The following is a 25,939-nucleotide window of genomic DNA, read 5'->3' as shown; positions in this document are numbered from 1 at the left end:
GGGATGGCGAGCCTGGGGGTGGCCCTGTGACAGCGTGGGTGGCCCTGTGGCTCCCAGTGCTGCTGCCTGCAGAGCCCTGCCCATGCAGGGAGCAGAGCTGGGGACAGGTGTGGGGACAGGGATGGGGACCAGGCATGGGATCCAGCTGTGAGGACCCAGGGTGCGGACACGGTCTGGGGACCTGCTCTGGGGTCTGGCTGTGGGCCCAGGTATAGGGACCAGCCATAGCGACCAGCCCCCCTGAACAGCCTTGGAGACCTGGTATGAAGACCAGGCAGGGAACACTCATGGGGACCAGAGCAGGGGACCAGGCAGGAGGGCCACGTGTGGGGAGCAGCCATGGGGCAGTGCCCATGGGGACCGGGCGTGGGGATGAGTCATGGACATGGGACTGAGCACTAGGGCCAGGCATGGGAACACCCTGTGGGGACCAGCTGTGGGATCCAGCTGAGGGGAAAATCCCTGGGGGGTGCCCATGGGCCCTGGCCTAAGGGAGTGTGGGACAAAGGCAGCCAGGCTGAGGGGCAGGGCTACCATTCTTATCCTCCCCGCTCCCACTGCTGCTCCTGGGCCCCAAAGAATGATGGAAACATCATGGTGGAGGTCCTGGGCTGTGCTGGGGGATGTGCTTGGTGCTGTCCACAGCCCCCATCATGTGGGGTGGATTTTGCCCTTTTCTTTCTTTGCTTACTTTTACTTTCTCCCAAAACCATCTTCCTGCCACCTGCAACCGCTGCCACCCCCGGGCCTGTCTAGGCTTCCTCCCACTCCCTTCCCCTCCTTGCCACGCTTCCCCTTTCAGATGGCAAATGTCACTGCGGGGGTTTTGGACCCCAGCACCCTGTGGCTGCTGGCCCCTGAGCGGGTCCGTGCCCTCCCCACCAGAGCTGCTGGTGGCGAGACCCCGCAGCCCCCTCTGTGTCCTGGTGTGGGCCCCGAGGCCATCCCGTTGTCCTCCACTGGGGTTGTGAGGCTTCACCTGCCCCGTCCCACACCTCTTTGGGGACTCTGTGATGTTGTCTTGGGGATGGCATGCCACTACCCTGGGGACAGTGTGCCACCACCCCAGGGGACAGGCTGGGGTGCCGTCCTCACTGCCCTGGGGACAGAAAGTCCACAGCCCAGGGATGGCATGACCTGCACAGGCAGCCCCTGGGGACAGGGCGACAGCCCCGTGCCATGCAGCGCTGCAAGAGTGCAGGGGAGAGCAGGGAGCTGCTGCCTGCGGAGGTGCTGGGGACATCCCCGGGCAGGGGCCATGTGTGGGGCAGGGGCCATGTGTGGGGCAGGGGCCGTGTGTGGGGCAGGGGCCATGTGTGGGGCAGGGGTGATGTGTGGGGCAGGGGTGATGTGTGGGGCAGGGGCGATGTGTGGGGCAGGGCCATGTGTGGGGCAGGGGCCATGTGTGGGGCAGGGGTGATGTGTGGGGCAGGGATGATGTGTGGGGCAGGGGCCATGTGTGGGGCAGGGATGATGTGTGGGGCAGGGGTGATGTGTGGGGCAGGGATGATGTGTGGGGCAGGGATGATGTGTGGGGCAGGGGTGATGTGTGGGGCAGGGGCCATGTGTGGGGCAGGGGTGATGTGTGGGGCAGGGGTGATGTGTGGGGCAGGGGCCATGTGTGGGGCAGGGATGATGTGTGGGGCAGGGGCCATGTGTGGGGCAGGGGTGATGTGTGGGACAGGGATGATGTGTGGGGCAGGGGTGATGTGTGGGGCAGGGGCCATGTGTGGGGTAGGGGTGCAAACTGGACCCCACTTGCCCGGATGCCCATGCTGGCCACTGTGACGAGTGCAGGAGCCGTGTGCCCCACACTGATGGCCCTCGGCAGGTTTCCCCAGGGTGCCCCACTGGCCCGGGGGTGCAGGGAGGTCCCCAGGGTGCCGGGTTTGGGGGCGGGGGTCTGCCCAGCTGCCCGGCCCCGGCGCTGTGCGCGCAGTGCCGGCCCCGCGGCTGCCACAAGGTGTTGCCTCGCCCGGGGGGAGGCAGCAGGCTGATTTGCCAAATGATTATAATTGCCTTTTAGGAGCAGATAGCAAATTGATTTGCTTCCTTGTCCAAGGCCCGTAATCGCTTCATCACTTTAAAATATTAATGCTATACTTCTTTGCTAGTTTCCCAATTACCCTAATTGAAGGCAAATTGGTTAAGAAGGTGCAATGCAGAGTATCAGGGGGTTTAGTTCACTCAAATGACAGTTTTAAACCTCCCTAATCCTATTAGCGCGCAAAGCTGCTAACGCTTAGAGACGCTGCGTCAGCTTACCGGGGCGGTGGGGCCGGAGGCGGGGGTCGGGCCGGGGGGCGGCCGGGGGCCACCGGCCTCACGTGACCAGCTCGGCCGGGGATTTATCACTTTTTTAGTTCATTAAGAGGCCTTGGGCAGGCGGGGAGGCAGCAGGGGTGACCCAAAAGGGTGCTGAGCGGGAGGCAGGTGGCAGCACGGGGAGGGCGGGGGGGCAGGACGATTAGCCAAGGAGACCTGGCGGAGGGTCCTGACCCGAATTCCAGCTGGCGCTGGGAGTCCCCATGCAGCCCCACTGGGAACACTGGGACAGGGCTGCCCATCAGAGCAGGATGGGACCCTGATGTGGAGCGGGGATGGAGGACTGAGGTGGTGGTGGCTCCTTGGGGACCTCAGTGCCACCATCCCAGCAGCTGGCACTTGGTGGCGATGTGGGGTGGGATCAGCGTTGTGCTGGGTGCCACAGCTGCCAACACCCTGTCGGGATCCTGGCGAGGGACCGGCGTGGCACAGACGGTCCCATCCCACAGGTGGGGATTGTGCCTGAAGAGAGATTTCCTAAGTTCTGAAGAAAAGCTGGTGAAGGGGGATGAGGATGATGGCAGAGACAGCAGGGTTGATGAAGCCAGCAGGGACAGTGGGGCCACCAAACATCTCGAGGCTCTCCCCGGTGTCAGGCCCAGCCTGTCTCACGCTCCTTGGGATGCTCCAGCAGCCACCAGCCTCCGGACCGGTAGCCGGAGGGGTTCCAGGGGGAACTGGGCACCTCGTGCATCCAGGGACCTCCCTGCTCCGTGTGCTCCAGCTCCTCAGCAGCGGCTGAGCCCGATGGCTCTGGTGGCAGCGCTGAGCTCGGTGACACAGCTCCCAGCCCACCCGCGCTGGATGCGGCCGCCCCCTCCCAGCCCGGCCAGCGCGGCCGTGGGCAGCCCGGGCAGGGCCGTCCCCGCAGCCTTTCCGGAGCAGATGGCAGCGGCGTGGGGAGGATGGAGGCGGCTCAGCGCGTCCTTCCTTTCATGCACACACAGCGTGATTCCCGGCGGCTCCGGCTCCGGCGGGAGGTGCCGCTGGGGCCAGCGCTGGCCGTACATTTTACACGGGTTCAGCGAGCTTAGTCCTCGGGGACAGGCGACTCAGGAAGATTAGACCTCGCTAAAATAGGCAGGTATTAGTGATCTCAGCAGCCCCCGGCCTTCCGGCGCGGCAGCATTTAAGCCAGCGCTGCTGCCGAGCGCCCAGGAGAGAGTCCCTGGCGGGGCAAGGGGCAGCCGGGCACCCTGGCCCAGCCAAAGGGATGCCCCTGCTGCCCGCACTGCTCGAGCACGGGAGTAAATGCTCCACACCCGCTCCCGGTGCTGTCCCCGAGGGGTAGCCAGGGTGATCACTGGCTCCCAGTGGGGGCTGCCACAGAAGGGGGGATGGACCCGGTGACCAAGCGTCCTGGGCTGGTTGTGGCTCAGGGGACATGGGGCAGCCCGGCTCCAGCGCTGTCATCATATCCCCTCAGCAGCCGGGACAGGGGCTGTGTGGATGCGGGATGTGGCAGGACGACCAGAATGGTGCTGGCAAATGCTGAATTTATTGAGCCAAATGGTGCACGGTGCCAGGGCTGGTGAGGCGGGTAACAGTGTCAGAGACCTGCCCCATATGGGGGCTCACACCAGGAGCACCACGAGAGGGACTTGACCATACTGACTGGAGGGGACCCAGGCATTCCGCACCCCTGCACACCCTGGGAAAGCAAGTGGGAATGGTTTTGGGGGAGAAAACCCACGCCTAACGTGTATTGGGACCCGCACCCCAAGTCAAGGCACCCAGAGCCTCCGCATCCCGTGGCTCCCGGGGACAGGGGCTGCCGATGTCACCTGCGGCGGGGCGGGCAGCGGTGCTACATCAGGGCGCACCTCTCCCTGACGTGATCCACGCCGCCCAGAGCGCGGTCCCGCAGCGCCGGCAGCTCCACCTGCCGCAGCTTCGCCAGGAAGGCGAAGGCCCCGGCGCTGCCATCCTCCTCCTCCTCCTCGCTTTGCACCATGGCTGCCAGGTCCTGCGGCAGCTCCACCGCCCCTCCAGCTACGTGCACCTGGGCGTCGTCCCGCTCGTCCTAAACGCGGGTGGGAGAGGGTGTCGGGTGGGGACAGACGCGGTGCCTACCACGGTGGAGCGGGGACGGGGGACAGAGAACAGCCAGTCCCAGGGTGCTGGGGACACGGCGGGATTCCAGGACTGTCCAGTGCCAGACTCGGACGCTGGATGGACAGTGGGCGGCAGATTGAAAGACGAAGACAGTGGCCGTCTGCTGCCCTCTTCAGGAATCCCTCCAGTCCAGGGGAGTACGGCAGCCGGGGACCTGGGGCAGTTCCGGGCGATGTAGGGTCAAGGGGAAGCCCCCGGGTCCGCAGACAGGCTGGTTCTTACCTGGGCCAGGTGGTACTTGTCTCGCAGGTGCATCCGCACCGTGGCCCGTTCTGCCTTCCTCTGTGCAAACGCCTTGTCCCGCTCGATCCTGCAGCAGGTGCCACACCATCACCCCCTCCTCACTGAGCCCCCCAGGACCACCCTGACCCCGATCACCCTGGTCCTCCTGCAGAGCGGGTCTAGGGCAGGAGGGAGAAGGTCTGAGACCCACAAGAGGGTTCAAGTGGGGATCTGGGAGCAGGAGCCACATCCTGCCCACCCAGCTCAGCACCCAGATTCAGAGGTGGTTGATGAAGCTGCCTATTGCAGGGACTCACTCCTCCTGCAGCCTCTCATCTCCCTGGTGCTGAGCTGCTGGGCTCCTGCAGCACCTGGTCCTCGGAGGTGGGACCTGAATCCAGTCCCATGCTGACCCCCATTCCCCACCCTTGGCTCCAAGGGTGCTGGGTGGAACCATCCTGTGGCTCTGACACCCAGGGGTTCCCCTTGTCACCTGTGGTGCACGAAGGTGCTGTCACAGCCCTGTGCCAACCCCTCCATGGACCTCCCATGCTATGGGGGAGACACACTGTAGGGCATCTGCTCTGCACTGTCTCTTGCCCCAGCTGCCTCCCTGTCCCTCTGTCCCTGTCCTGTGCCACCCTGGGGAAAGCCCACAGCAGGTGAGATCCTGATTCTGGAGTGTTGGGGGACCCTAGTGACCCGCTCAGCCCCGGCAAAGCCTTACTTCTCCTCCAGCAGCTGCCGCTGGTACTCCTCAAACTCCTCGCGGGCCGCGCTGCTGGGCAGTGCAGCCGCCTTGTCATCCTTGGGGGCCCCCTTGGGTGACTCGTCCTTGCCCCCCTGGAAGCTCTTCAGGGCAGCCGTGAAGAAGGAAGCCATGGTCGGTGCTGGTGGCAGCTCTTGCCCCAAGGTGCCCACCGGGTCCCAGTGCCTGCAAGGTCAGTGGGACCAGCCCCAGGGGCACCGCGGATCAGGGGCGGATTAAGGCATTAGGAGGGGAAGGCACAGCCAGGGTGGAAGGACCTTCCCTTCGCTGCACCCAAGGGTTCTTGCAGGGGACAAGTGGCAGTGCAGGGGGACAGCAGGTGCTGCCACACCACAGTGATGGGAAGGTGGAAGGAGTCATCGACCTGCAGCACACACTGGGTCAGGCTGAAATACCCCCCATGGGTCCAAAATTGGGTCAGCACCCATGGGGCCAGGGCAAGCCCTGGGGAGAGCCCCATGCTGTGGGCACCCAGAACCACGCACACAGGGGGATTGGGGGTGCAGGAAGTCAGCACAGAGGAGACACAAGAGGATTAGCCAAAAAAACCCAGTGGAGGGTCAAAGGACTGGCAGCAGATGAGGCGGGTGGCGGTGCACACCCGCCCGTGGCAGCCCCTTGCCCCCGCTAATCCCTGCTCCACCGAGACTCGAGACTGCTCAGCAGCCTGCAGGGCCGGGGGCTCCCCACGGCTGGCGATGTGCCCCGTGCCCGTAATCTATACGAAAGCAATTCCCATACAGCCTCTGATTAAAGCATAATCCCCTGCTGCACAGAGCCCCGATGGGAGAGGGGCTGGATGGCATCAGGGGTTCCAAGGGCCAGAGCTCCTGGCCCCACCAAAGCCTTTCATTGGGCTTTGTCAGACTCCAAGTGAGAGATAGACCTAATTTCCCCCCAGAGGCTTAAAGATGCTGTTGAACTAATTTCTTTGGTTTAATCAAAAAGCCCAAATCCATGTGGTTTAGCTGGCTGTGCCAGCATCTCCGTGTGGGGCTGGGCACTGGGGCAGGGCTGAGTCAGGGTGGGGTCTCAGTCTCCAGTGAGTGGAGATGTCCAGTCCTGTCTCCCATCACTGGGAGTCGCAGCTTGAAGGGACCCCACATGCAGCATCTGCTCCTGGGGCTGAGCACAGGGGTTGTGGGCATGGCTCCCTTGGAGCCTGTGCTCCCCACTGTGGTGGGCCAGGGGAGATCAATCCCATGGCAACCTTCTCTGGGCTGTGTGGTGGGTAGAAGGACCATGCTGGGATGGAGGGAGGCTCCCGCCCCATCTCCACAGGGAGAGAGCCGCACCACAGGCCTTCCTGTTCCTGGCCCCTATTGCCCTGACACTCCCAACCCTGGAGGGTCTAGGGGCTTCAGGTCCTGTGTCCTGGTAGCAGGATGGGGTTAAATGTCCCTCAGGTGCTTCAGCTCCTTCTGCAGCTTCTCTGTGAGTTTCTTGAAGGACGGGCGCTTGCCTGGCTCCAGCTCCCAGCAGCTCTTCATCAGGGCATAGATGGTGGGCGGGCAGCCCTCAGGGGGGTCCATGCGGTACCCCTGCTCCAGCAGCTCCGTCACCTCCTTCAGGGCCTGCCAGGATGGAGAAGCCAGCTGGCAACCCCCTTCCCTGCTCTGCTCAGGGAGCAATGGGATGTCCCTGTCCCGTCAGTGCCAGTGGGGTGTAACCTGTGGTGTTCCCTGGCACAGTGCTCACCAGCTTAGGGTAGGGTGCCCGTCCAAAGGAAAAGGTTTCCCACAGGAGGATCCCGTAGCTCCACACGTCCGACTTGGAGGAGAATTTCTGTGGCGGCAGGAGAGGGGGAGGCTGAAGCCAGCTGAAGGCTGTGCTGGGTCCCCATTGCTTCCCAAGGGCAAGACACAGGACAGTGACTGCCCCCTGCCCCCCTCCAGCTCCCCAGGGTGTGAACACCTCCCAGTCCCATCATCCTGCCCCAGTTCCCACTGCACGCCTGCTCAGGACAGAGACAGAATTTTGGGAGATGCAGGGCTGACTGTGCCAGAGGCCACCGTGGGGCAGGGATGGGTCAGTGGGAATGGGAACAAGCAGGGGCAACCCAAGGGCGTGAGATGCTTTGGAAGGACCCCCTGGCCAGCCCTGTCCCTCTCACTGTCCCTCACATTGTGTTTCAGGGCCTCTGGTGCCGTCCACTTCACAGGGAGCAACGTGGCATCTGCACCCTTGGGGTTGACCCGGGCCAAGCCGAAGTCGCTCACTTTGGCCACGTTCTCCTCAGAGATGAGGATGTTGCGGGCAGCCAGGTCCCGGTGCACCAACTTCTTGGACTCAAGGTAGTCCATGCCTTGAGCCACATCCCTGCCACAACCGAGTGAGACAGAGCCGTGTCACCGAGTGTTCCCTGGGACTGCACAGGGGGATGCAGGGCCCTGGATCCCAGCCCAGAGGAGAGAGGGGAACTTACAGAGCAAACAGGAGGAGCTGCTGGGTTGGGACGAGCGCCCGGCCCCGCGTGCGCAGGAAGTTCACCAGGTTGCCCTGACAGAGGAAGATAAAATGTGTCAGGACCAACAGGATGGGGCTGCCAGAAGACTTTGCCTTCTGCAGGTGCTGCAGTGCCTGGTATCTGTGATGACTCAGCCTCCAGACACAGATATTGTTCCCAAATCTAAGTGGTGATGGGTCCCACTGGCGGAGGAGCAGCCAGGTGCTCTCACCTTGCTCATGAACTCCATGACAATGTAGAGGCCATTGTGCAGGATCACTCCCAGCAAACACACCAGGTTTTTGTGCCGGACCTTCCTGGAATGGAAGGGATCTGAGTCAAGGAGGTGCCTGCTCATCCTGGGCCACAGGCAGGGTCGGACCACACCTCCACGGAGCACTCACGTCATGGCAGCTGTTTCAGCAAGGAAGGCCTGGGCAGTCACATCGCACTTGATGTTCTTCACAGCCACCCTCTGCCCCAGGTACTCGCCCTGTAGGACATCTGGGAGAGCATGGGAGAGTCAGGCTGAGCCCCATGCCCAGCCTCCTGCACTCCAGGCTGAGCCCCCCGTGCCATGAGATGGGGAGGGGGATCAGGCAGTGCCCTCTGGGGAAGCTGCATCTGGGGAACCTCCAGCCCCATCCTCTCACCTACCTCCGAACTCGCCTTGCCCAATGCGGTCTCCCAGTGTGAGGTGCTTCAGGTTCAGCAACCAGCCAGCTGGGCATGGGCACAAGGGCAGGTTAGCAGGGGCCACCAGTGGGGCCTTGTCCCTAAAATGCAGACCACAGCCCCCCTCTCACCATCCCCTACCTTTGGCCAACTCCTCCTCAGCTGACTTCATCCCAGATTTTGGTTTGGGCTTCACCAACTTGGTGCAGATGGCTCCCTGCTCCTTCATGTAATGCTGCCAAGGGATGAACAGATGGAGGTGATGCCAGCTCTTGCCTTCAGGGTCAGGGTGTCCAGGGAACAACTTTGGGATGCTCCACAAGACCGCGCCACTGTCACCCTCGAGGACAGCCCGTGTCTCAGCCTTGCTCCCCTCTGGGCACAGCCAGAGGAACACCACGATGGACCATGGGGGTTTGGGGTGCTACTGGTGTGGTTGAACCCCTGGCAGGTGCTGCAGCAGCTGAGGGCAGTTTGCAGAGGCAATGGGAGAGGAAGCAGCCAGACAGGATGGGACAGGATGGGAGAGGATGGGATGGGAGAGGACAACCTTTGGAGTTTTCAAGTGGGGCCAGGGCAGCTGAGAAGGGAAAGGAGCCACCCAAAAGTTGTGTCTGTAAGGAAAACATGAGAGTACAACTCCCTGGAGAGGAGACAGGGTGAAAGAAGGACCACCAGGAAAAACTCACTGGAAGGGCAAGAGCTCACACAAGAGCCTGGGAGCCCTGTGGGATCAGCAGTTGAGAGGGGGCTTTGAGTGGAAGGAGGCACAGCAAAATGCCCTGAAGTCCAGGGAAGGCAGAGGCCACCAGGGTCTTCCTGCTATGTGAAGCACTGAATAAGCAGGGATAGAGGTAAAACATGGCCCTTGGCTGGGGACTGTGACTGCAGCTGGCACAGCTGGTTTGCAGAGACATCCTTGGGATATCCCTGATCTTCCCATTGCACCCCAAACCGGGTGGGAACCACGAGCATTTGAAGGTGATAGAGAATTACACCAGGTGAAACACCAGTGAAAACCACACAGAACAGGACAAGGACCTGCCTCTGTGTGAGCTTGTGAGGTCCTTGCCCTTCTCTGGCACTGGTGGGACCCTCTGCCCAGGAGGTCTCACCTCAATCATGTCAATGAGGTTGGAGAAGTACTGCTGGCTGTCGATGCTGAGCGTGTTCTCCTCGTGCACCACGCGGTAGTGGATCACCTCCTTGCCAAAGCTCACGCACAGCACGTAGTCACCGGGGTGCCGGACAGACTCACGCACCAGGAACAGCCCGTCCTCGGGGGGCTGCAGCTCCTGAACCGCCTCCATCCCTGAGATCTTCCCGTGGAACCAGCTGAGGAGAGGGGCATTGGAGAGGGGGCTGAGCCAGGGGGCTTCCCCAGGGACAGCAGCGAGATGGGGAAAGCAGAGCCCCTGCCAAAGCTACACAGACCCTACTGCATGAAACCCCTCTCTATGGGGTCCAGCCAAGCTGGGCAGGCACAACTAGGGGTCCTTAAAGCCAGGTACTGGCCCCAGCAAATCCCTCCATCTCCAGGGCACGGTTACAGGATGCTCTGTCCCCAGCTGCGCCCCCCAAAACATGGATGGGGGGGAACATGCTGGACTCATCTGCTGTTGCAGCTCACAGGGGCTCAGCTGGGTCCCCCGGGGCCCCCCAGTCACCCCAGCTGTACTCACGGCATCAGGCTGAGCTTGGGGTCGGCACGGATGGCCCCGCGCTCCCGCAGTGCGCTGGCTGCCAGCAGCCCCTCCTGCCCCGTCTCGTTGTGCCTGGCGCGGTACCAGCCTTTGCCCTGGGGATGAAAGGGTCTCAGAGCGAGGGAAGGAAGGGCGGATCCCTCTGGGAAGGGAGGGACTGGCTTTGACAGCTGAGCTGATGGCACTGGAGTCCCACTCCAGCCATGCCCTCTCAGCGCAGCGTGTCCCTGAGCAACCACAGGTCTCACCTCCACGGCCTCGATGATGGTGACCATGTCCCCCTTGCGGAAGGCCAGCTCCCGGGGCTTGGGCTTGGTGTGGTCATGCTTGGTGACACACTGTGTCCCGGGGGGCCAGTGCTTCTGCAAGGAGAAGCAGTGTCAGTAGGGACAGCGAGAGCTGGACCCCTCTGCTTCCCCCAGGCACCAGGGCCAGCCCCAAGGACCATCTGAAACCCTGGCTGGGGACCAGGGGTACTGGGCATCAGCCCTCCTCCACCCCACTTCGGTCCTGGGGGCACACCGGGGTTCCCCCGGTGTCAGCTGGCATTGCTGGTGTCCCTGTGCAGCCCCGCTCACCCCAGACATGGCCAACCGTCAGCGCATCAGGGACTCCCTGTCCTCTCCTGCTGCCACCTGCAGAAGAAACCAAAGGGGCTGTGGAGGGACAGGGCTGAGCTGGCTTATCCCAGGTCACGGCTGCTGTCCCACAGACTCCCCTGGCCAGTGCAGCTCCTGTCCCTCACACAGCCTGGCACCACAGGATGGAGGAAAAGGCTGCAAACTCTGCCTGTGCCAGCTGTGTCCTGGGGACACTCCTGTCCCACACATGGCTGGGAGCAGGATCGGCACTCTGCTCTCTGCCACCAAGGAGGAGCCCCAGCTCTCACCAGCTCTGCTGGCACAGCAGGAGCCCAGCACCACAGCTGTGTGGGAGTAATGTGGTTTTACCAGGAACTTGCTTTTTAACCTCCTCTTTCAGAAGCTCCGAGTCACCAGGGCCCCGAGAGGCACCAGCCACGGCCCTGGTGACGTGGAATGCAGCAGAGCTGGTGCGGGGTCTGCCTGGCACTGGGGACACAGGGGAGGCTGGGCTGAGGTGGGACTGTCACATGCACTGGCTGTGGAATGATTGTACAATGTCCCTGTGCTGCCCCTGACACCAGCTAGTCATGCTGGGATGCATATGACAGCTTTGCAATTTAAATTGTGTGTCTTTTCCTCCTTCATCCCCACTGTCACCTCCTTGGGAGGATCATAGAATCAGGGAATGGTATGGTTTGGAAGGGACCTTAAAGCCCATCCAGTTCCACCCCCTGGACAGGGACACCTTTCACTGTCCCAGGCTGCTCCAAGCCCTGTCCAGCCTGGCCTGGGACACTGCCAGGCATCCAGGGGCAGCCACAGCTGCTCTGGGCACCCTGTGCCAGGGCCTGCCCACCCTCCCAGGGAACAATTCCTAATTCCCAATATCCCATCCAGCCCTGCCCTCTGGCAGTGGGAGCCATTCCCTGTGTCCTGTCCCTCCAGGCCTTGTCCCCAGTCCCTCTCCAGCTCTCCTGGAGCCCCTTCAGGCCCTGCAAGGGGCTCTGAGCTCTCCCTGGAGCCTTCTCCTCTCCAGGGGAGCACCCCCAGCTCTCCCAGCCTGGCTCCAGAGCAGAGGGGCTCCAGCCCTTGCAGCATCTCCGTGGCTCCTCTGGCCTGGCTCCAGCAGCTCCACATCCTCCTGATGCTGGGGGTCTCAGAGTTGGAGGCAGCTCTGCAGGTGGGGTCTCACCTGAGCAGGGCAGAGGGGCAGAATCCCTCCCCTCCCCTGCTGCCCACGCTGTGGATGAGCTTCTTGGAGCAGAGATGACTTTGCTCCTTCGGAAGGTGAGTCACAATTACTGCTCTGCAACACTGCTGGTAAACTCCTCTCTGTGGCAGTGCAGATCTGTCTGATTCCGTCTGATTCTGCCAGCCCATATCCACAAGAACAAAACAGGGACAGTTGCAGCTGCTACAAGGTTAGCATTGGAAGGGAACAGTTTTGTCTCTGCCAGAAGCCATCATTAGCCAGCACTGCCATCCCCTTGCCTTGCAGCCCATCCATGGCACACACGTTGTCTTGGTGAAGTTGGGGCTGCACAGGCAGCCACTGTGTGCCTGCTCCCCAGCGGGCACAGCCAAAGGCTGCCATGACCGGGTGCAGCTCAAATCACTTCCAGGATGGTGAGGACCTCATGAACACAGAGCTTCAGAACAGGGTCTGCTCCATACCCCTGCCGAGGTACATCCTGTCCAAGGAGGGACGTGCTGGCTGAGCCTGGACAACTGTCCTTCATTTTCTGCTGCTCCAGAACAGAACTTTCAGGTGAAAAGCAGCAACTGTTTGGTCAGTCCTGCCCCCGTGTGCAAACAGCAGTTGGTGCTGGGAAGGGACAGATCCTCCACTCAAGCACCAAAGGGAAGAGCTTCTCCTCTGCCCAGCTGGCTCTGGGCCAGAGTGATGGACACACACCCCCACATGGACACTGCTGCCAGCAGAGCCTGGACACCAGCCAGTGCCTCACCCAGCCACCAGCAGGGACAGCAGTGAATCACCTCCCTCCTGCACTCACATGCCTTGTCCTAAAGCAGCTCTTTGCTCCTGGAGGTGTTTGATCCATGAGATTCCCATCACTGGAATGAAGGTTCCCATAAGCAGAGTGTGCAGGCAGAAAGCCTGAGAGGAGATATTTGCCCCCTTCTTTGTTTTGGGGCTGTTCTGTACTTTTAGGAATTGGTAAACCTGAGTAATTGCAATGAGGTTGAGAAGCACAGAAGCATAGTGGGGGATGGTAGAGCTGTCCCAGCCCTGGACTGGAGAGCTCAAGCTTATTCCCAGTGCACAGTTACCCCAGCCGAGGCGGTGCCAGCCCTGACGGCTCCGTGACAGCAGGGGACACCGCCCGCGGCTCCCCGGCTGCGATGGAGCCGCGCTGCGCCCTCCGCTCCAGAGCACTCACCCGGCTGCACTGGCTGTCGCTCGGACAGAGGGCAGCTGCAGCTCCTCTGCTGGCAGACGGGTGACACGGGGCATTCCCCGCTGCCCACCACGCTCAGCACCGTGCCCATCCCTCCCTGCTGCCAGAGGGGGCGGCAGGACGGACACCTCGTCTGCCCTCAGCGCCCCTGGGCTCGGGCCTGGCTCTTACCTCTCAGCGGTGCCCATGTGCGGCCGGGGGCAGCGATGTCAGGGGAGCTCACAGCTGAGCCTGGACTTGGATTCCTCAACTGCTGGGGAGCCTGTCCTACACAGAGCCGAGCGCTACGTTCAGGAGTAGCTCCCAGGCAGAGCCGGGGCCCAATTTCCTGATTTCTCTGCTGCTGAGGCTGTGATGCAGCGCCCGGGCGGTCCCTGCGCTGGCGCCGCCTGCGCCCTCAAAGCTCCGTCAGAAATGACTCATTATTTGACAACACTTGGAGCAACTTCTGCCCTTTGAGGGCACAGTTACACACCCTGGCTGGAAGGGAACTGGAGCTCACCAGATCCTGTCCCCCGTGGCTCTGTGGGGGAATCCCCCTGCACACAGGGACAGCTGCTGTCACCACCGCTGGCCTGGCCAGAGCAGTGACAATGGAGTGGGTGCCTCTGGTGGCAACAGCTCTCCAGGGGGACTGAGTCCTAGGAGAGGAAGAGCTGGGACCAGGGATCCCCAAGTGTAATCTTGTCTCAGCATCGACTCTGAGCCTCAGAGCAGTCGATCCAGGTCACTCTTTGCTGTTCCTCTGGGAGCGACAATCCAGAGGCACCACGGGTTGGGACAGGCAGTGGCACAGAAACCTTTAAATGAGTACTGCTCATGCCAAAGAGAAGCAGCTTATCTGTATCCTGCAGCATCCACACGAGTGGGGAGGGAATAACCACCTCTGCAGTTCATCATCCTAGCCACAAAACCAGACACCAGTTCTGCACTAAAGGTCAGCATTTCCAATATTCTGAGCAAAATGGTGAAAAAGAAGAAAATGCTGTTGTAGGCAAACACCAGATTTCATTCAGGGGTCTTGGGACCTTTTTGGGTGTACTTTAAAAAAAATTAATAAAATGGTGTCTAAGCCTTCAGAAAACATTGGCAATTCAAGGGCAAAGGCAGTGTAGAAGAAAACTCATCCAAACTAGCAGGTACTTTCAGGTCCTAGTTATATTTTTCCATACACAAACAACTTCCCCAAGCCATTTAAGCCAGATTTTTCATAGGATTCTTGGGGCAGGTTTCCCCAGGAGCACTCCTTGCATTACTCCCTGTATTTGTAGGGATGGATCCTTAGAAACCTGGTCTGCTCTGGCTGGAGAATAAACACATGAGTTCATCCTTACAGCTCTGCCGTGCACTCCCAGAATCTGCACAAGGCTCCCTCTGACAAACAGAAATGTTTTGTGCTTTTGGGTTTTGCACATCTGGCTGTTGTTACAGACATGACCACGGGCCGAAGAACTCGGTGTCACACACAGGGAGCACTCCCTCAGATGTAATAAATGGGCTTTCCCTGTCCTGCTGCACAGCCAGCAGAGATTCCCACATGCTTCTGTCTGAGCTGGTGTCCCCTTTCCATCCTGGTGTGCCACCCAGCCAGAGCCTGAGCCCTTAACACACAGAACTTCAGCACTGCCTTCTCCCTTCTCTGGTGCAGCAAAGGTGATGCCCAGCCCGGTGGGTACAGCAGAACCACCATGTGCCCAGGTGCCTCCCAAAGCTACAGAGTCAAAACATCGGGACCGTGCAGCTCTTCCCAAGTCACTGAGTAAATGGGAATAGTATGGGAACATTTGTCTCACATTCTAGGCTGAGGCTTTGCCTACTTGCCAGTCTTCCTCCTGGCATCCTGCAGTTGGGGCAGGGAGAGTGAGGCTCAACATCCTACAGAGCAAATTACTGAGCAGTGCCATTCCTGACAAAATCCAAGTTATCCAAAGGAGCAGAGTTTGGAGGTGGAGAGATGGGCAACAATATTTATCAGGAACAGCACACATTTTATACAAAAAAAACCATCTCATGTCATCTCAGCAGGATCTGGGCATTAGCAATCCCAAAGCCACAGGCTCTCTTTTGCCAACCCAACCCCTTTCAGTCCTCTTGGACAATACCACTGGATTCACCAGAAATGTACCTTCCAGCCTGAGGAGTCTGCCTTGCATTTCAAAACTTCAAAAAGGGAACCAGAAAATGGCAATAAGTCATAAAAGCAGACATGTCTTTGACATCCAATCTCCGGCATTTAAAGGGAATGTCACTGAGTTAAAGCATGCTTTATCACAGCAAAGATTTCTATTTCCACACAGAAATATAGAATCACAGAATCCCAGAATGATTTCAGTTGGAAGAGACCTTGAATAACATCCCTTTCTAAACCCCCACCAAGGGCAGGGACACCTTCCACTGTCCCAGGCTGCTCCAAGCCCTGTCCAGCCTGGCCTTGGGCACTGCCAGGGATCCAGGGGCAGCCCCAGCTGCTCTGGGCACCCTGTGCCAGGGCCTGCCCACCCTCCCAGGGAACAATTCCTAATTCCCAATATCCCATCCAGCCCTGCCCTCTGGCAGTGGGAGCCATTCCCTGTGTCCTGTCCCTCCAGGCCTTGTCCCCAGTCCCTCTCCAGCTCTCCTGGAGCCCCTTCAGGCCCTGCAAGGGGCTCTGAGCTCTCCCTGGAGCCTTCTCCTCTCCAGGGGAGCACCCCCAGCTCTCCCAGCCTGGCTCCAGAGCAGAGGGGCTCCAGCCCTTGCAGCATCTCCGTGGCTCCTCTGGCCTGGCTCCAGCAGCTCTACGTCCTTCTGGTATTGGGGGCACAGAGTTGGAGGCAGCTCTGCAGGTAATTGTTGGTTCATTTGCAGAGAGGATTATTTGAAAGGCTTTTTCACCCTGAATAAGCTTTAGGTGATGCCTTAAGCTCGCCCTTCTGCAAGTGACTGTGTCCAGCACTGGTTCAGGCACTCTTGTACACCTGCATCTTTCTCTCTGCATCACCAGGAGCCAGACGGCTGCCTCCAGGAGCGATTCCCCTCTGTCCCCAGCAGCCCCATGGAACAGTGCCAACAAAGTATTTTCCCTAGAGCTGTGCAGAGCAAATAACAATGCCTGAATCTCTGCCCCAGCAAGAAAGCAGAGCCTGGGCATGGTCAAGGGACAAGTGGAAGATGCTCAGCTGCAGCTGAACACCCAGCTGAGTTGGTGACACCCGGCCCTCATGTCAGGGCAGCTGTTTTATGGGGACACAGCAGGCCTTGGCTGCAGTGTCCATGCTGGTGTGTTGTGTGCAGCACACAGAGGCTTGTCCCACATCTGGCTCTTGGTTGTTTGAGCCATCTGTGTCACTTGCCCTGAATGGGGACTGCTCCATCAGTTAAAATCTTTAGTATCTGGTATCATAACTTGGCTCCCATTGCTAGCAGCACTTGTGGCAGTATCCAATGACTTCACTTCCTAATTTCTAATGAGGAAATATTTTTGCAGCAGATTAACCTTTTCATCCTCTTTTGATCTGACTAAGGTCAGGATAGAAAATGCTCAGGATATTTTAACACTTCCAAATCTTTCTGCTTTACCAGTAACAGAGGACGATAACTGGATGGCAAAACAAAGATCACAATCAAGGCATGAGTTTATGGCAGCACTGAGTGTACAGGGGGACAGCACCAGCTCCAGCAGAGCTCAGGACACTGGGTTAGTTTATACAATGGTCATGTAGTGATGGGACAAAAGGGAAAGGCTTTAAACTGAATGAGGGTGGGTTTTGATGGAATATTAGGAAGAAATATTTTTGGTTAAGAGGGTGGGCAGGCCCTGGCACAGGGTGCCCAGAGCAGCTGGGGCTGCCCCTGGATCCCTGGCAGTGCCCAAGACCAGGTTGGACGGGGCTTGGAGCAGTCTGGGACAGTGGAAGGTGTCCCTGTCCAGGGGGTGGAACTGGATGGGCTTTAAGGTCCCTTCCAGCCCAGCCATTCTGGGATTCTGATTCTACAAAACAATGCATCTATGTAAACATCTATGGAAGCTTTGAAATACATCCCTCTCCAATACATTTTTGTATGGCCTATGACCTTTATCCCAGAATACCTAAGCTGAACCTTCTTTACACCCCCCAGAAATGTACTTAAAGAAAAAACAGCCTCATTTCACAATAAACAATGTAGAAACAATGTTTTTCAATAAGTTCTAAAAAGCAATTCAAAATACTCCAAAAAGCCTGAAGGAATGTGAAGAGTGATTTGAAACTGAACTTTAAATGAAGAATCATAGTATTCCACTATGGTTTCGGCTGGGAGGGACCCTTAAAGATGATCCAGTCCCACCCCCTGCCATGGGCAGGGACACCTTCCACTAGACCAGGGTGCTCCAAGCCCCCTCCAGCCTGGCCTTCCTTGAGCACTTCCAGGGATAGGACAGCCACAGCTGCTCTGGGGCAACCTGGGAGCCAAGAACTGCTTCCCATCCATGCCTGCCCTCTGGCAGTGGGAGCCATTCCCTGTGTCCTGTCCCTCCAGGCCTTGTCCCCAGTCCCTCTCCAGCTCTCCTGGAGCCTCTTCAGGCCCTGCAAGGGGCTCTGAGCTCTCCCTGGAGCCTTCTCCTCTCCAGGGGAGCACCCCCAGCTCTCCAAGCCTTCAACAAATACATGAAGCTGCAGCCTGTGGCAATTCTCTTGCTTTTTGCTGGTGTCACATCCAACAACCCAAGTGTCCAGCTCTGGTTCTCTGTGTTGCACTCTTTTTCCAGGTACCACTATGACAGCACCAAAGCTGTGCTACAGCTCGGTCAGCTTTGTTCCAAACCACTGAGAAGGAAGTGTCTCCATGTCTGCACCTCGCTGTACAAACAGCTCCCCAACAGCCCCTGGAGCCCAGGATCCCTGCTCCAAAGGGTGGGGGGAAAGCCCTAAACCCAGACAACAAAACCTGGCAGCTTCAGGCACTTCAGGCCAGAGGACAGAAATCTAAAGTGACAAAATGTTTAAAGGATACACATGATACCAGAGTGTGTGTGGGATTTATCTCTCTTTATTATATCTCTCTATATGTTTTGCTGTGGGAAGAGTTTCTTCTAGAGCAAGGAGTGGGAGGAAGGAAACATAACAGAAGGAAAGGAACTGTTGCTACAGGCAACTACTCTTACACAACGGTGCAATTTCTGTAATGGTTATGGAATCACAGAATCATTAAGGTGGGAAAAGACCTCCTGGATCATCAAGTCCAACCATCAGCCCAGCACCACCTCCATGTTCACCACTAAACCATGTCCCCAAGTGCCACAGCCACACGTTTGAACACTTCCAGGTATGGTGACTCCACCACTGCCCGGGGCAGCCTGTGCCAGTGCCTGACCACCATTTCCATCAAGTTTTCCCCTATATCCAACCCAGACCTCTCCTGCTGCAATTTGAGGCTGTTTCCTCTTGTCCTGTCATTTGTTACCTGGCAAAGAGACTGACCCCACCTGGCTCCACTGTCCCATCAGGGGTTGCACAATTTTGGAGAATTATAGTACAACAAAACTACCTGCAACGGTCTATTTAAAACACAAGACATGAGACTAACCCAGGACTTATTACAGGCAAAAATTGCAATCATATGAACATTATTTCATACATGCAATATGATTACTATGCAGCATTTCTTGTTTGTAATTTTTTCCACCTCCGTCACCCTCTGCTCTTCTACCTGTCTCTTTTCTTTTTACTGTGTGCATCAAATGTATTTTTTCAGGATTTCAAATGCTCTGATTATGTTTTTTTTCCCCTCAAAGCTATCATTTTTAAACCACGCCAGGAGAAGAAGGAGATAAAATGGTAACAACCCAACTGAAATGAAGGCCGCTATATGGAGGAAATACACAGAAATACACAGCTCATCCCACACACTATGGAAGATGGAATTTTAAGTTATTTAGAAGTTCATCACCACCATTACACCATACACAGAAATTAAGCTTATATTGCAAAACTTCACCTAAAGCTACAGTAGCCAGTGCCTTTGAAAATACGAAACCAAGAATCTGGTGTGCAAGCTGAAGCCTTCTTCATCAGCCTTTTGCCCTGAGTCACAGAAGTTTCAGGCAAGACTGGCTACTGCAATTTTAATTTAATCTCAGACTGGATTCCCTTTCATCATATTTAACATGAGCAACTGTAGGATTTTAATATTTGCTGATTTGATGTTGATCAAGAAAGCCAATGCTCTCATTGCACAGTCAAGAAAATTGCATTGTTTATATAAAAAAAAACTAAAGAAAAAAAACTTTAAAAAACTTGTAAATAACCTTTCCTGCTGCATATCAAACCAAGAACAACTGAGCAAACAGGATGGGAGAAGACTTAAGTTGTGCACTGTACAATTTTATGTGCTGCAATAAATTCTGTGGTTTTCCACATAGGCAATAAAAAAATGGGACAGAGGAGTCAATGGCACACAGAAACACTGATCACATGTAGCATTTCATTTCTAGACAGGAGGACTCTCCTTGGTGGGACAAACCTCTCACTGTCAGTGTGGAGAACCAAATTAACCAGGACCCTCCTGTCCGTGGGTTGGCACGGAGCTCAGGGAAAGGTTCTTCCCCCCGAGGGTGCTGGCACTGCCCAGGCTCCCCAGGGAATGGTCCCGGCCCCAAGGCTGCCAGAGCTGCAGGAGCGTTTGGACAGCGCTGCCAGGGATGCTCAGGGTGGGGTGTTGGGGTGGCTGGGCAGGGACAGGGGCTGGGATCAATGATCCCTGTGGGTCCCTTCCAGCTCAGGATTTTCTATGGTTCTATGCTCCTCTCACTTTGATGAATCCCTTCACTTAAATCTGAGCAACATCAACACAATTTCTGGTGTTACTAATGATAGAAGCATAATAATAAATGAAATGTACTCCACATCTCTCAGTTGCAGTGAGAATCTTCAGTATCCCGCTGTCAGGGACATTCAGCAAACTGGTATTAACTGCACTTCTCTACCTGTGCATCATTTCATTACAGTCACTGAATCCCAGAACAGTTTGGGTTGGGAGGGACCTTAAAGCCCATCCCGTTTCACCCCTGCCATGGCAGGGACACCTTCCACTATCCCAGGCTGCTCCAAGCCCTGTCCAGCCTGGCCTGGGACACTGCCAGGGATCCAGGGGCAGCCCCAGCTGCTCTGGGCACCCTGTGCCAGGGCCTGCCCACCCTCACAGAGAAGAATTTCTTCTTCTACAGTAAAGAAGAGTTCCTGGCAGATTAGAGTCTCTAAAGCATCCAACTTACCTTCCTAACAGGGATCTTGCAGTCCAGGTTCATCTGTAAATGCTAGAGATGAGAAAGGAAACCCATCACAAAAATGAATATATTGCAGTCAGGTTTTTAACAGCAAGCATCAGTAGGCAAAGAATTGAAAACATGCTTAAAAACTATTTAAATAATTCTGAAATCTTGCTTTACCTGAAGTAAGGAAATGTGAGAAGCTGATCAACTGAGCTTTAGATTCTCTGGAATGAGCCCACAGTTACAGCATCTGAGACTTCCCTTAAAAGCTTTTCTATAAATAACAGCTGTGAGTGTTCCGAAAAGCAACATGAGCTTTGTAGAAGTCAAGTGGGAGTGCCTGGGGCTGGAAATACAGTTCTGAAAAATCCATAGAATCACAGAATCCCAGAATGGTTTGGGTAGGAAGGGATCTTAAAGCTCATCTCATTCCACACCCATGGGCAGGGACACCTCCCACTGTCCCAGGCTGCTCCATGTCCTGTCCAGCCTGGCCTCGGGCACTGCCAGGGATCCAGGGGCAGCCCCAGCTGCTCTGGGCACCCTGGGCCAGGGCCTGCCCACCCTCCCAGGGAACAATTCCTAATTCCCAATATCCCATCCAGCCCTGCCCTCTGGCAGTGGGAGCCATTCCCTGTGTCCTGTCCCTCCAGGCCTTGTCCCCAGTCCCTCTCCAGCTCTCCTGGAGCCCCTTCAGGCCCTGCAAGGGGCTCTGAGCTCTCCCTGGAGCCTTCTTTTAAATCCTTGTTTACAAAAAGTCCTATTGTCCGTGGAGAGGATTAAAGTGGCACGTTAGAAGTAAAAAAGCAGACAAACATGCTTTCCCTTTAACCAAACCTTGCTACTTCTCTGGACATTTGCCCATTCTTGGGACTCTGCCTTGAGGTTTGCAGCATTTTGAAATTAATTACTAGGCTGCTTTGTCACAGGTCGTCAAACTACAGGAATGTATCCACTTTTGTGAGAAATTTGATTACATAAATAGCCAAGTAAGAAATTATATTTTCTCTTTTATCACCAAAATGCACACACCCCCAACAAATCAACTCTTCGACCTGACCTTGGTGGCAGAGCTTCCTTGGGATGAATGTCAGGAGAATGAAGAGCTGATTTCAGAGCTCTTTTCTAAAAATGTTAACGTTCTCAGACAACTGAGTGCACGCAGGATTTTACAGCTGCCTGGTAATCTTCTTAACTGCAGTAATCATACAAGAAATTCTACCTCAAATGCACACCAAGAGTTGAATATACCACCTCTGTCACTGAGATGGAGTCTTTGGGGTATCCATGGTTATTTCTGTTCTTTCCTGGCATTTTCCCATCACTCACCTGCTGCAGTTTGATGGCCAAGTGCAAGAGGAGAAGTTTTTTTCCCGCCTCCTGTCACATCTTTTATCTGAGTGTAGGATTCTGGCATTACTGTCTGAATACTAAACACAAACCCATTGCAGCTGCACTCAGAGCTTACAGGGAAGTTGGATATTTTAACCTTCACCATTTCCAATCTGAGACACAAAGCAAATCCTTCAGGATAACTAACCATGACAGTGACAGCAGGAATTTCACACCAGGATGTATTTTCTCAAGGTGTACATACTTATTCCTTAATAAAATGTTGCCACCCTATTGAGTAACAGTGACTTTAAAAGCTCCCAGCCACCTTATACTGCAATTCAAGACAGGAAGGAAATGCAACATCCATTGAATCTGCAAAGGGCTCTAGAAAGAGCCAACTGAAAACCCCACTGAGAAATTTAACTGGAGCACAATTAATTCACATACAATGACAGGGCTTGTCACCACGATGGAAATGTCTTAATTTTAAAGCTTATGGGAAGTAGCAATCATTTAACAAAGCATTTCTTATAGCAGATTTTTTTTAGTCCATTGTGCACTCAGGTATGCTCTCTTGAAGATTATCTCCCCTTCCTGGTGCTAGTCAATCACCTGCCTGTGTTATCACGGGCATTTTCCATGCATAAATAATACTTACATTTGGGGTTCTTTTTCTTTTATCTGGCCCTGCTTATAGTAAGAATGGGAAGAACAAAACCTGATCTCACTGGAAATGAAGATTTAATTTAGATTTTGAATCTTAATGTATGATTTCATAAGTAACATTTTCAGGAACTCACAAAATGCAAATAATCTAAATGTGTCATCATCTGTCCCAGCATTGAAAACAGTATTGGCACACAGAAAAAAAAAAAAAAAAGCCTGACTAATACATAACCCTACATGAAAGCCCATAAGTGTGTATTTGAAAAATCTGAGTAAGGTGATTATGCACAAAATAAACCAGCATGGCCTAAGTTCAACAGCTTGATCAGGCACTGTTGAAAAATAATGTTGTAAAAAAGTTAAAAATCATGATGAATATATCTGAAATCAAAAGCCTCACACAGCAATTTGTCCTGCAAGGAAAGTGTCAATCTCTACTACTAAGTCATGTCAAACAGGATGTACACCCAGCAGACCTCAAGGTACACTTTCAGAGACAGTTGTAGTCTGCTTCAGTTTTGTCACCTTCTTTTCACAAGTTTGCTGCTTCTTTCCTCTATTTTTAGCAGTTTGTGAATTAAGAAAACTGGGTCAGTAATTAAACTCTTAGCTGTTTAGGAAGAGATCCCTAATAGCATTTAAGTTAAAAATCCTTCATACTATTGACAGCTGTTTGTTCCTATGAAATCTTCCCCAATTTTTAATATTCCTTCTCATTAGAACAATTATTAGAGCAGCTGGCAGTGGTGGATTAAATTTATTACATTTACACCTCTAACCCAACACTGAAGCAATGCCTTTGCTAAAAGCTTTGCTTTGTTAAGCAAAAGCTTCTACTTGAGCACCTGGCTGGCACTCAGCCTCCCCAGTGTGCAACAGGTAATGCTCAAAAGGCACACCTGGCAAAGTTAGAACCTCTGCACAGATGGGCTGCAGACTAGGGTTCGAACCAATCTCATGAAGTTCACCCAAGGCCAAGCACAACTCCTGCACCTGGGTCAGGGCAACCCCAAGCACAAACCCAGAGAATGGATCAAGAGCAGCCCTGGGGGAAGGATTGGGGTGTGGGTGGGAGGCTCAGCCTGCCCCGGCCATGGGCACTGACCCCAGAAACCCCCCTGGGCTGGGCTGAGCCCCCAGCGTGGGCAGCAGGGGAGGGGGGATTCTGCCCCGCTCAGGTGAGAGCCCACCTGCAGAGCTGCCCCAGCCCTGGGGAACCACAGCAGGAGGACATGGAGCTGCTGGAGCCAGGCCAGAGGAGCCACGGAGATGCTGCAAGGGCTGGAGCCCCTCTGCTCTGGAGCCAGGCTGGGAGAGCTGGGGGTGCTCCCCTGGAGAGGAGAAGGCTCCAGGGAGAGCTCAGAGCCCCTTGCAGAGCCTGAAGGGGCTCCAGGAGAGATGGAGAGGGACTGGGGACAAGGCCTGGAGGGACAGGACACAGGGAATGGCTCCCACTGCCAGAGGGCAGGCATGGATGGGAGATTGGGAATTATGAATTGTTCCCTGGGAGGGTGGGCAGGCCCTGGCACAGGGTGCCCAGAGCAGCTGGGGCTGCCCCTGGATCCCTGGTAGTGTCCCAGGCCAGGCTGGACAGGGCTTGGAGCAGCCTGGGACAGTGGAAGTTGTTCCTGCCCAGGGGTGTGGAATACCTTCCAACCTAAACCATTCCATGATTCCAAATTTTTCCAATGGTAAGAAATCTTTCAAAATAAAAGGCAATTCAAGACTCTCCTAGAATCTTTGTGCGTTACAAATACAAATTTAATTGTAATTATTTCTTTCATGATGGTTTTATCAACTACAAAGCTGTAGTTAGGCCTGACATATTTTAAGCTTTTTATCACAAGTGGCCATGAATGTCTCCATGACGCTATACATCAGATGCTTTCAATATTGCAGAATATTTCTGAATAGGTTATAGCTCACACCACTTTTTCCACCCTTAGCATCCCTTCCTCTGTGCAGTTCTCAGGATCAGCTGCTGCTAAACTTCTGTTCACGCCACATTACCAGCCTCAGCAAAGAACAGTTTCTGCTGAGTAACTTCAGATGCTCAGCTGGTCCCACAGACAAACAGACCGGTCACAGCCTCTCTAAGACGGAGGAGTAAGTACTGGCACCCTGCTGTAAGTACTCTGGGACAGAAGTAGACACTGGGAAAAACTCCAGTAAAGACAACTCTGAATGACTACACTGTGATCATGTGCATGATCTTCTTCCCAGGCCACATGAAAAATTTGACCATTCTTGTGCTCAGACATTTTTAAAGCCATAACTCAGAGAAGACATGAAGTACAATGTCCAAAGATGAATGAGCACTTGGAGCAAAAGGTTTTTAGAGACAACAACTTGAACAGTCAAAACCAATTGCCAAATAATTTTCAAGAATATTTTAAGAAATAACACTTGAGGTTTGATTGTGCTCTGCTTAAGTTACTGGGTTTTTCTGAAGTGTTAACTTTATTTCCCTGTTAACTGTAACATCAGTCTAACTTTTGAGAAAGTTGTGATGGAAAACCTTTGTGAAATGGTTTGGTTTCATAGCATTAGATGACAACTTTAAGCTAGGAACTTTTGGCAAAGCTAAACAACACAGATCATGCCACGTTGTCCCAAGAGCTCGTTTACTTCTGTGAACTGACTTAAAGCATATACTTCTATCATAGTTTTTATTCCAGAAATGTTTCTGAAAGAGCTTATCCTTGATGTACACCCTTCTAAAACATGAACAGGCTCTGTGGTGTTCATAACCCCACAAACGTGTCCCACCTCCCGAGGCTCCCCGGATATGCTCGCACCTGCTCCTGCGAGCCACCGAGCAGGCACCACAGAGCCCACATTGACGTGGTTTGCATCCTGCAGGGCTCATGTTTCCTCGGCTTCCTGCCTGCTGAACAACGCCTTTCTTGTTGCACTTTTGTCATTCTAAGTGCCCCTGGTATGACAGGGTAACAGATTCATTTCCCTTTCAATGAAAGTACTGTTTTTCTATTAAACATTGTGTCCTCTGAATATAAATGGAAAATTTTCTTAAACATTCAGATTAAAACCAAAAAAACACCCTTTGGAGTCACATTAAAACCTGCAATATATAAAAAGCTCACAAGCACTGGCGGTTTGATTTCTCCTTCACTGCCTCACACTGTTGGTGTCCCTGAAGCTGGGTTCTGTCACCACGTGTGCAAGAGCTAACCCACACGCCAAGTCAGGATACAGGGTTTTATCACCATCCTGCAGAACAAGGTGCCAGGCGCCTCGCAATGCTGGCACACCTGGGAAACAAGCACAGGCTTGTATACAAAAAGGTAACACAGAAAAATGACACAGAAACGGGCGATTGTTCACTCACACTTCCATCTTGTAATTCTTAATGTGCATCTGATGTCTTAATCCAGCTCATTACACCCTCATTCACACAGACAAATTTCCCTGAGGGGCTGTTTTTTAGCATTAT

General features: G+C 55.0%; 2 protein-coding genes and 1 long non-coding RNA gene across 6 annotated transcripts; all 3 read right to left on the bottom strand.

The window, feature by feature from the left end:
* Window positions 1-3,719: 3,719 nt before the first annotated feature.
* LOC137463199 (complexin-3-like) lies at window positions 3,720-6,193 on the bottom strand. Its single transcript, XM_068174277.1, has 3 exons — window positions 5,390-6,193; window positions 4,663-4,750; window positions 3,720-4,348 (listed from the first exon to the last, which is right to left on the bottom strand). The coding sequence occupies exons 1-3, from the start codon at window positions 5,542-5,544 to the stop codon at window positions 4,133-4,135; spliced, it is 459 nt and encodes a 152-aa protein (XP_068030378.1). The 5' UTR covers window positions 5,545-6,193; the 3' UTR covers window positions 3,720-4,132.
* A 150-nt stretch (window positions 6,194-6,343) lies between these two features.
* MATK (megakaryocyte-associated tyrosine kinase) lies at window positions 6,344-20,788 on the bottom strand. Of its 4 annotated transcripts, XM_068174274.1 has the most exons (14): window positions 20,662-20,767; window positions 20,488-20,520; window positions 10,834-10,890; window positions 10,504-10,617; window positions 10,235-10,350; window positions 9,668-9,887; window positions 8,694-8,787; window positions 8,535-8,600; window positions 8,282-8,381; window positions 8,110-8,194; window positions 7,857-7,930; window positions 7,555-7,750; window positions 7,130-7,216; window positions 6,344-7,005 (listed from the first exon to the last, which is right to left on the bottom strand). In XM_068174274.1, the coding sequence occupies exons 3-14, from the start codon at window positions 10,840-10,842 to the stop codon at window positions 6,823-6,825; spliced, it is 1,344 nt and encodes a 447-aa protein (XP_068030375.1). In that variant the 5' UTR covers window positions 10,843-10,890; window positions 20,488-20,520; window positions 20,662-20,767; the 3' UTR covers window positions 6,344-6,822. The 4 variants fall into 4 exon arrangements, with proteins under 4 accessions (XP_068030375.1, XP_068030374.1, XP_068030377.1 ...); XM_068174273.1 differs by lacking the exon at window positions 10,834-10,890 and having other exon boundaries at window positions 20,662-20,788; XM_068174276.1 differs by lacking the exons at window positions 20,488-20,520; window positions 20,662-20,767 and adding an exon at window positions 13,431-13,483.
* LOC137463019 (uncharacterized) lies at window positions 16,077-18,725 on the bottom strand. Its single transcript, XR_010993821.1, has 2 exons — window positions 17,882-18,725; window positions 16,077-16,699 (listed from the first exon to the last, which is right to left on the bottom strand). It is a non-coding gene; the product is annotated as an uncharacterized lncRNA (long non-coding RNA).
* Window positions 20,789-25,939: the final 5,151 nt, after the last annotated feature.

Source organism: Anomalospiza imberbis, chromosome 27 (genome assembly GCF_031753505.1).
Source record: "Anomalospiza imberbis isolate Cuckoo-Finch-1a 21T00152 chromosome 27, ASM3175350v1, whole genome shotgun sequence".
In the NCBI taxonomy this organism is placed as follows: Eukaryota; Metazoa; Chordata; class Aves; order Passeriformes; family Viduidae; genus Anomalospiza; species Anomalospiza imberbis.
This window is presented reverse-complemented; position numbering and strand designations above follow the sequence as displayed.

What these genes read in the sequence shown, in the direction of transcription:
- LOC137463199 (XM_068174277.1), bottom strand. Translation starts at nt 5,544, where the DNA reads ATGGCTTCCTTCTTCACGGCTGCCCTGAAGAGCTTCCAGGGGGGCAAG. An exon ending in CGGCAGCTGCTGGAGGAGAA is followed by an intron (nt 4,751 to 5,389) that starts GTAAGGCTTTGC and finishes CACCTGCTGCAG; the next exon opens with GATCGAGCGGGACAAGGCGT. An exon ending in ACAAGTACCACCTGGCCCAG is followed by an intron (nt 4,349 to 4,662) that starts GTAAGAACCAGC and finishes ACCCGCGTTTAG; the next exon opens with GACGAGCGGGACGACGCCCA.
- MATK (XM_068174273.1), bottom strand. Translation starts at nt 20,520, where the DNA reads ATGAACCTGGACTGCAAGATCCCTGTTAGGAAG. An exon ending in TGAGGAGGAGTTGGCCAAAG is followed by an intron (nt 8,601 to 8,693) that starts GTAGGGGATGGT and finishes GCCCATGCCCAG; the next exon opens with CTGGCTGGTTGCTGAACCTG. An exon ending in GCTGAAACAGCTGCCATGAC is followed by an intron (nt 8,195 to 8,281) that starts GTGAGTGCTCCG and finishes CTTCCATTCCAG; the next exon opens with GAAGGTCCGGCACAAAAACC.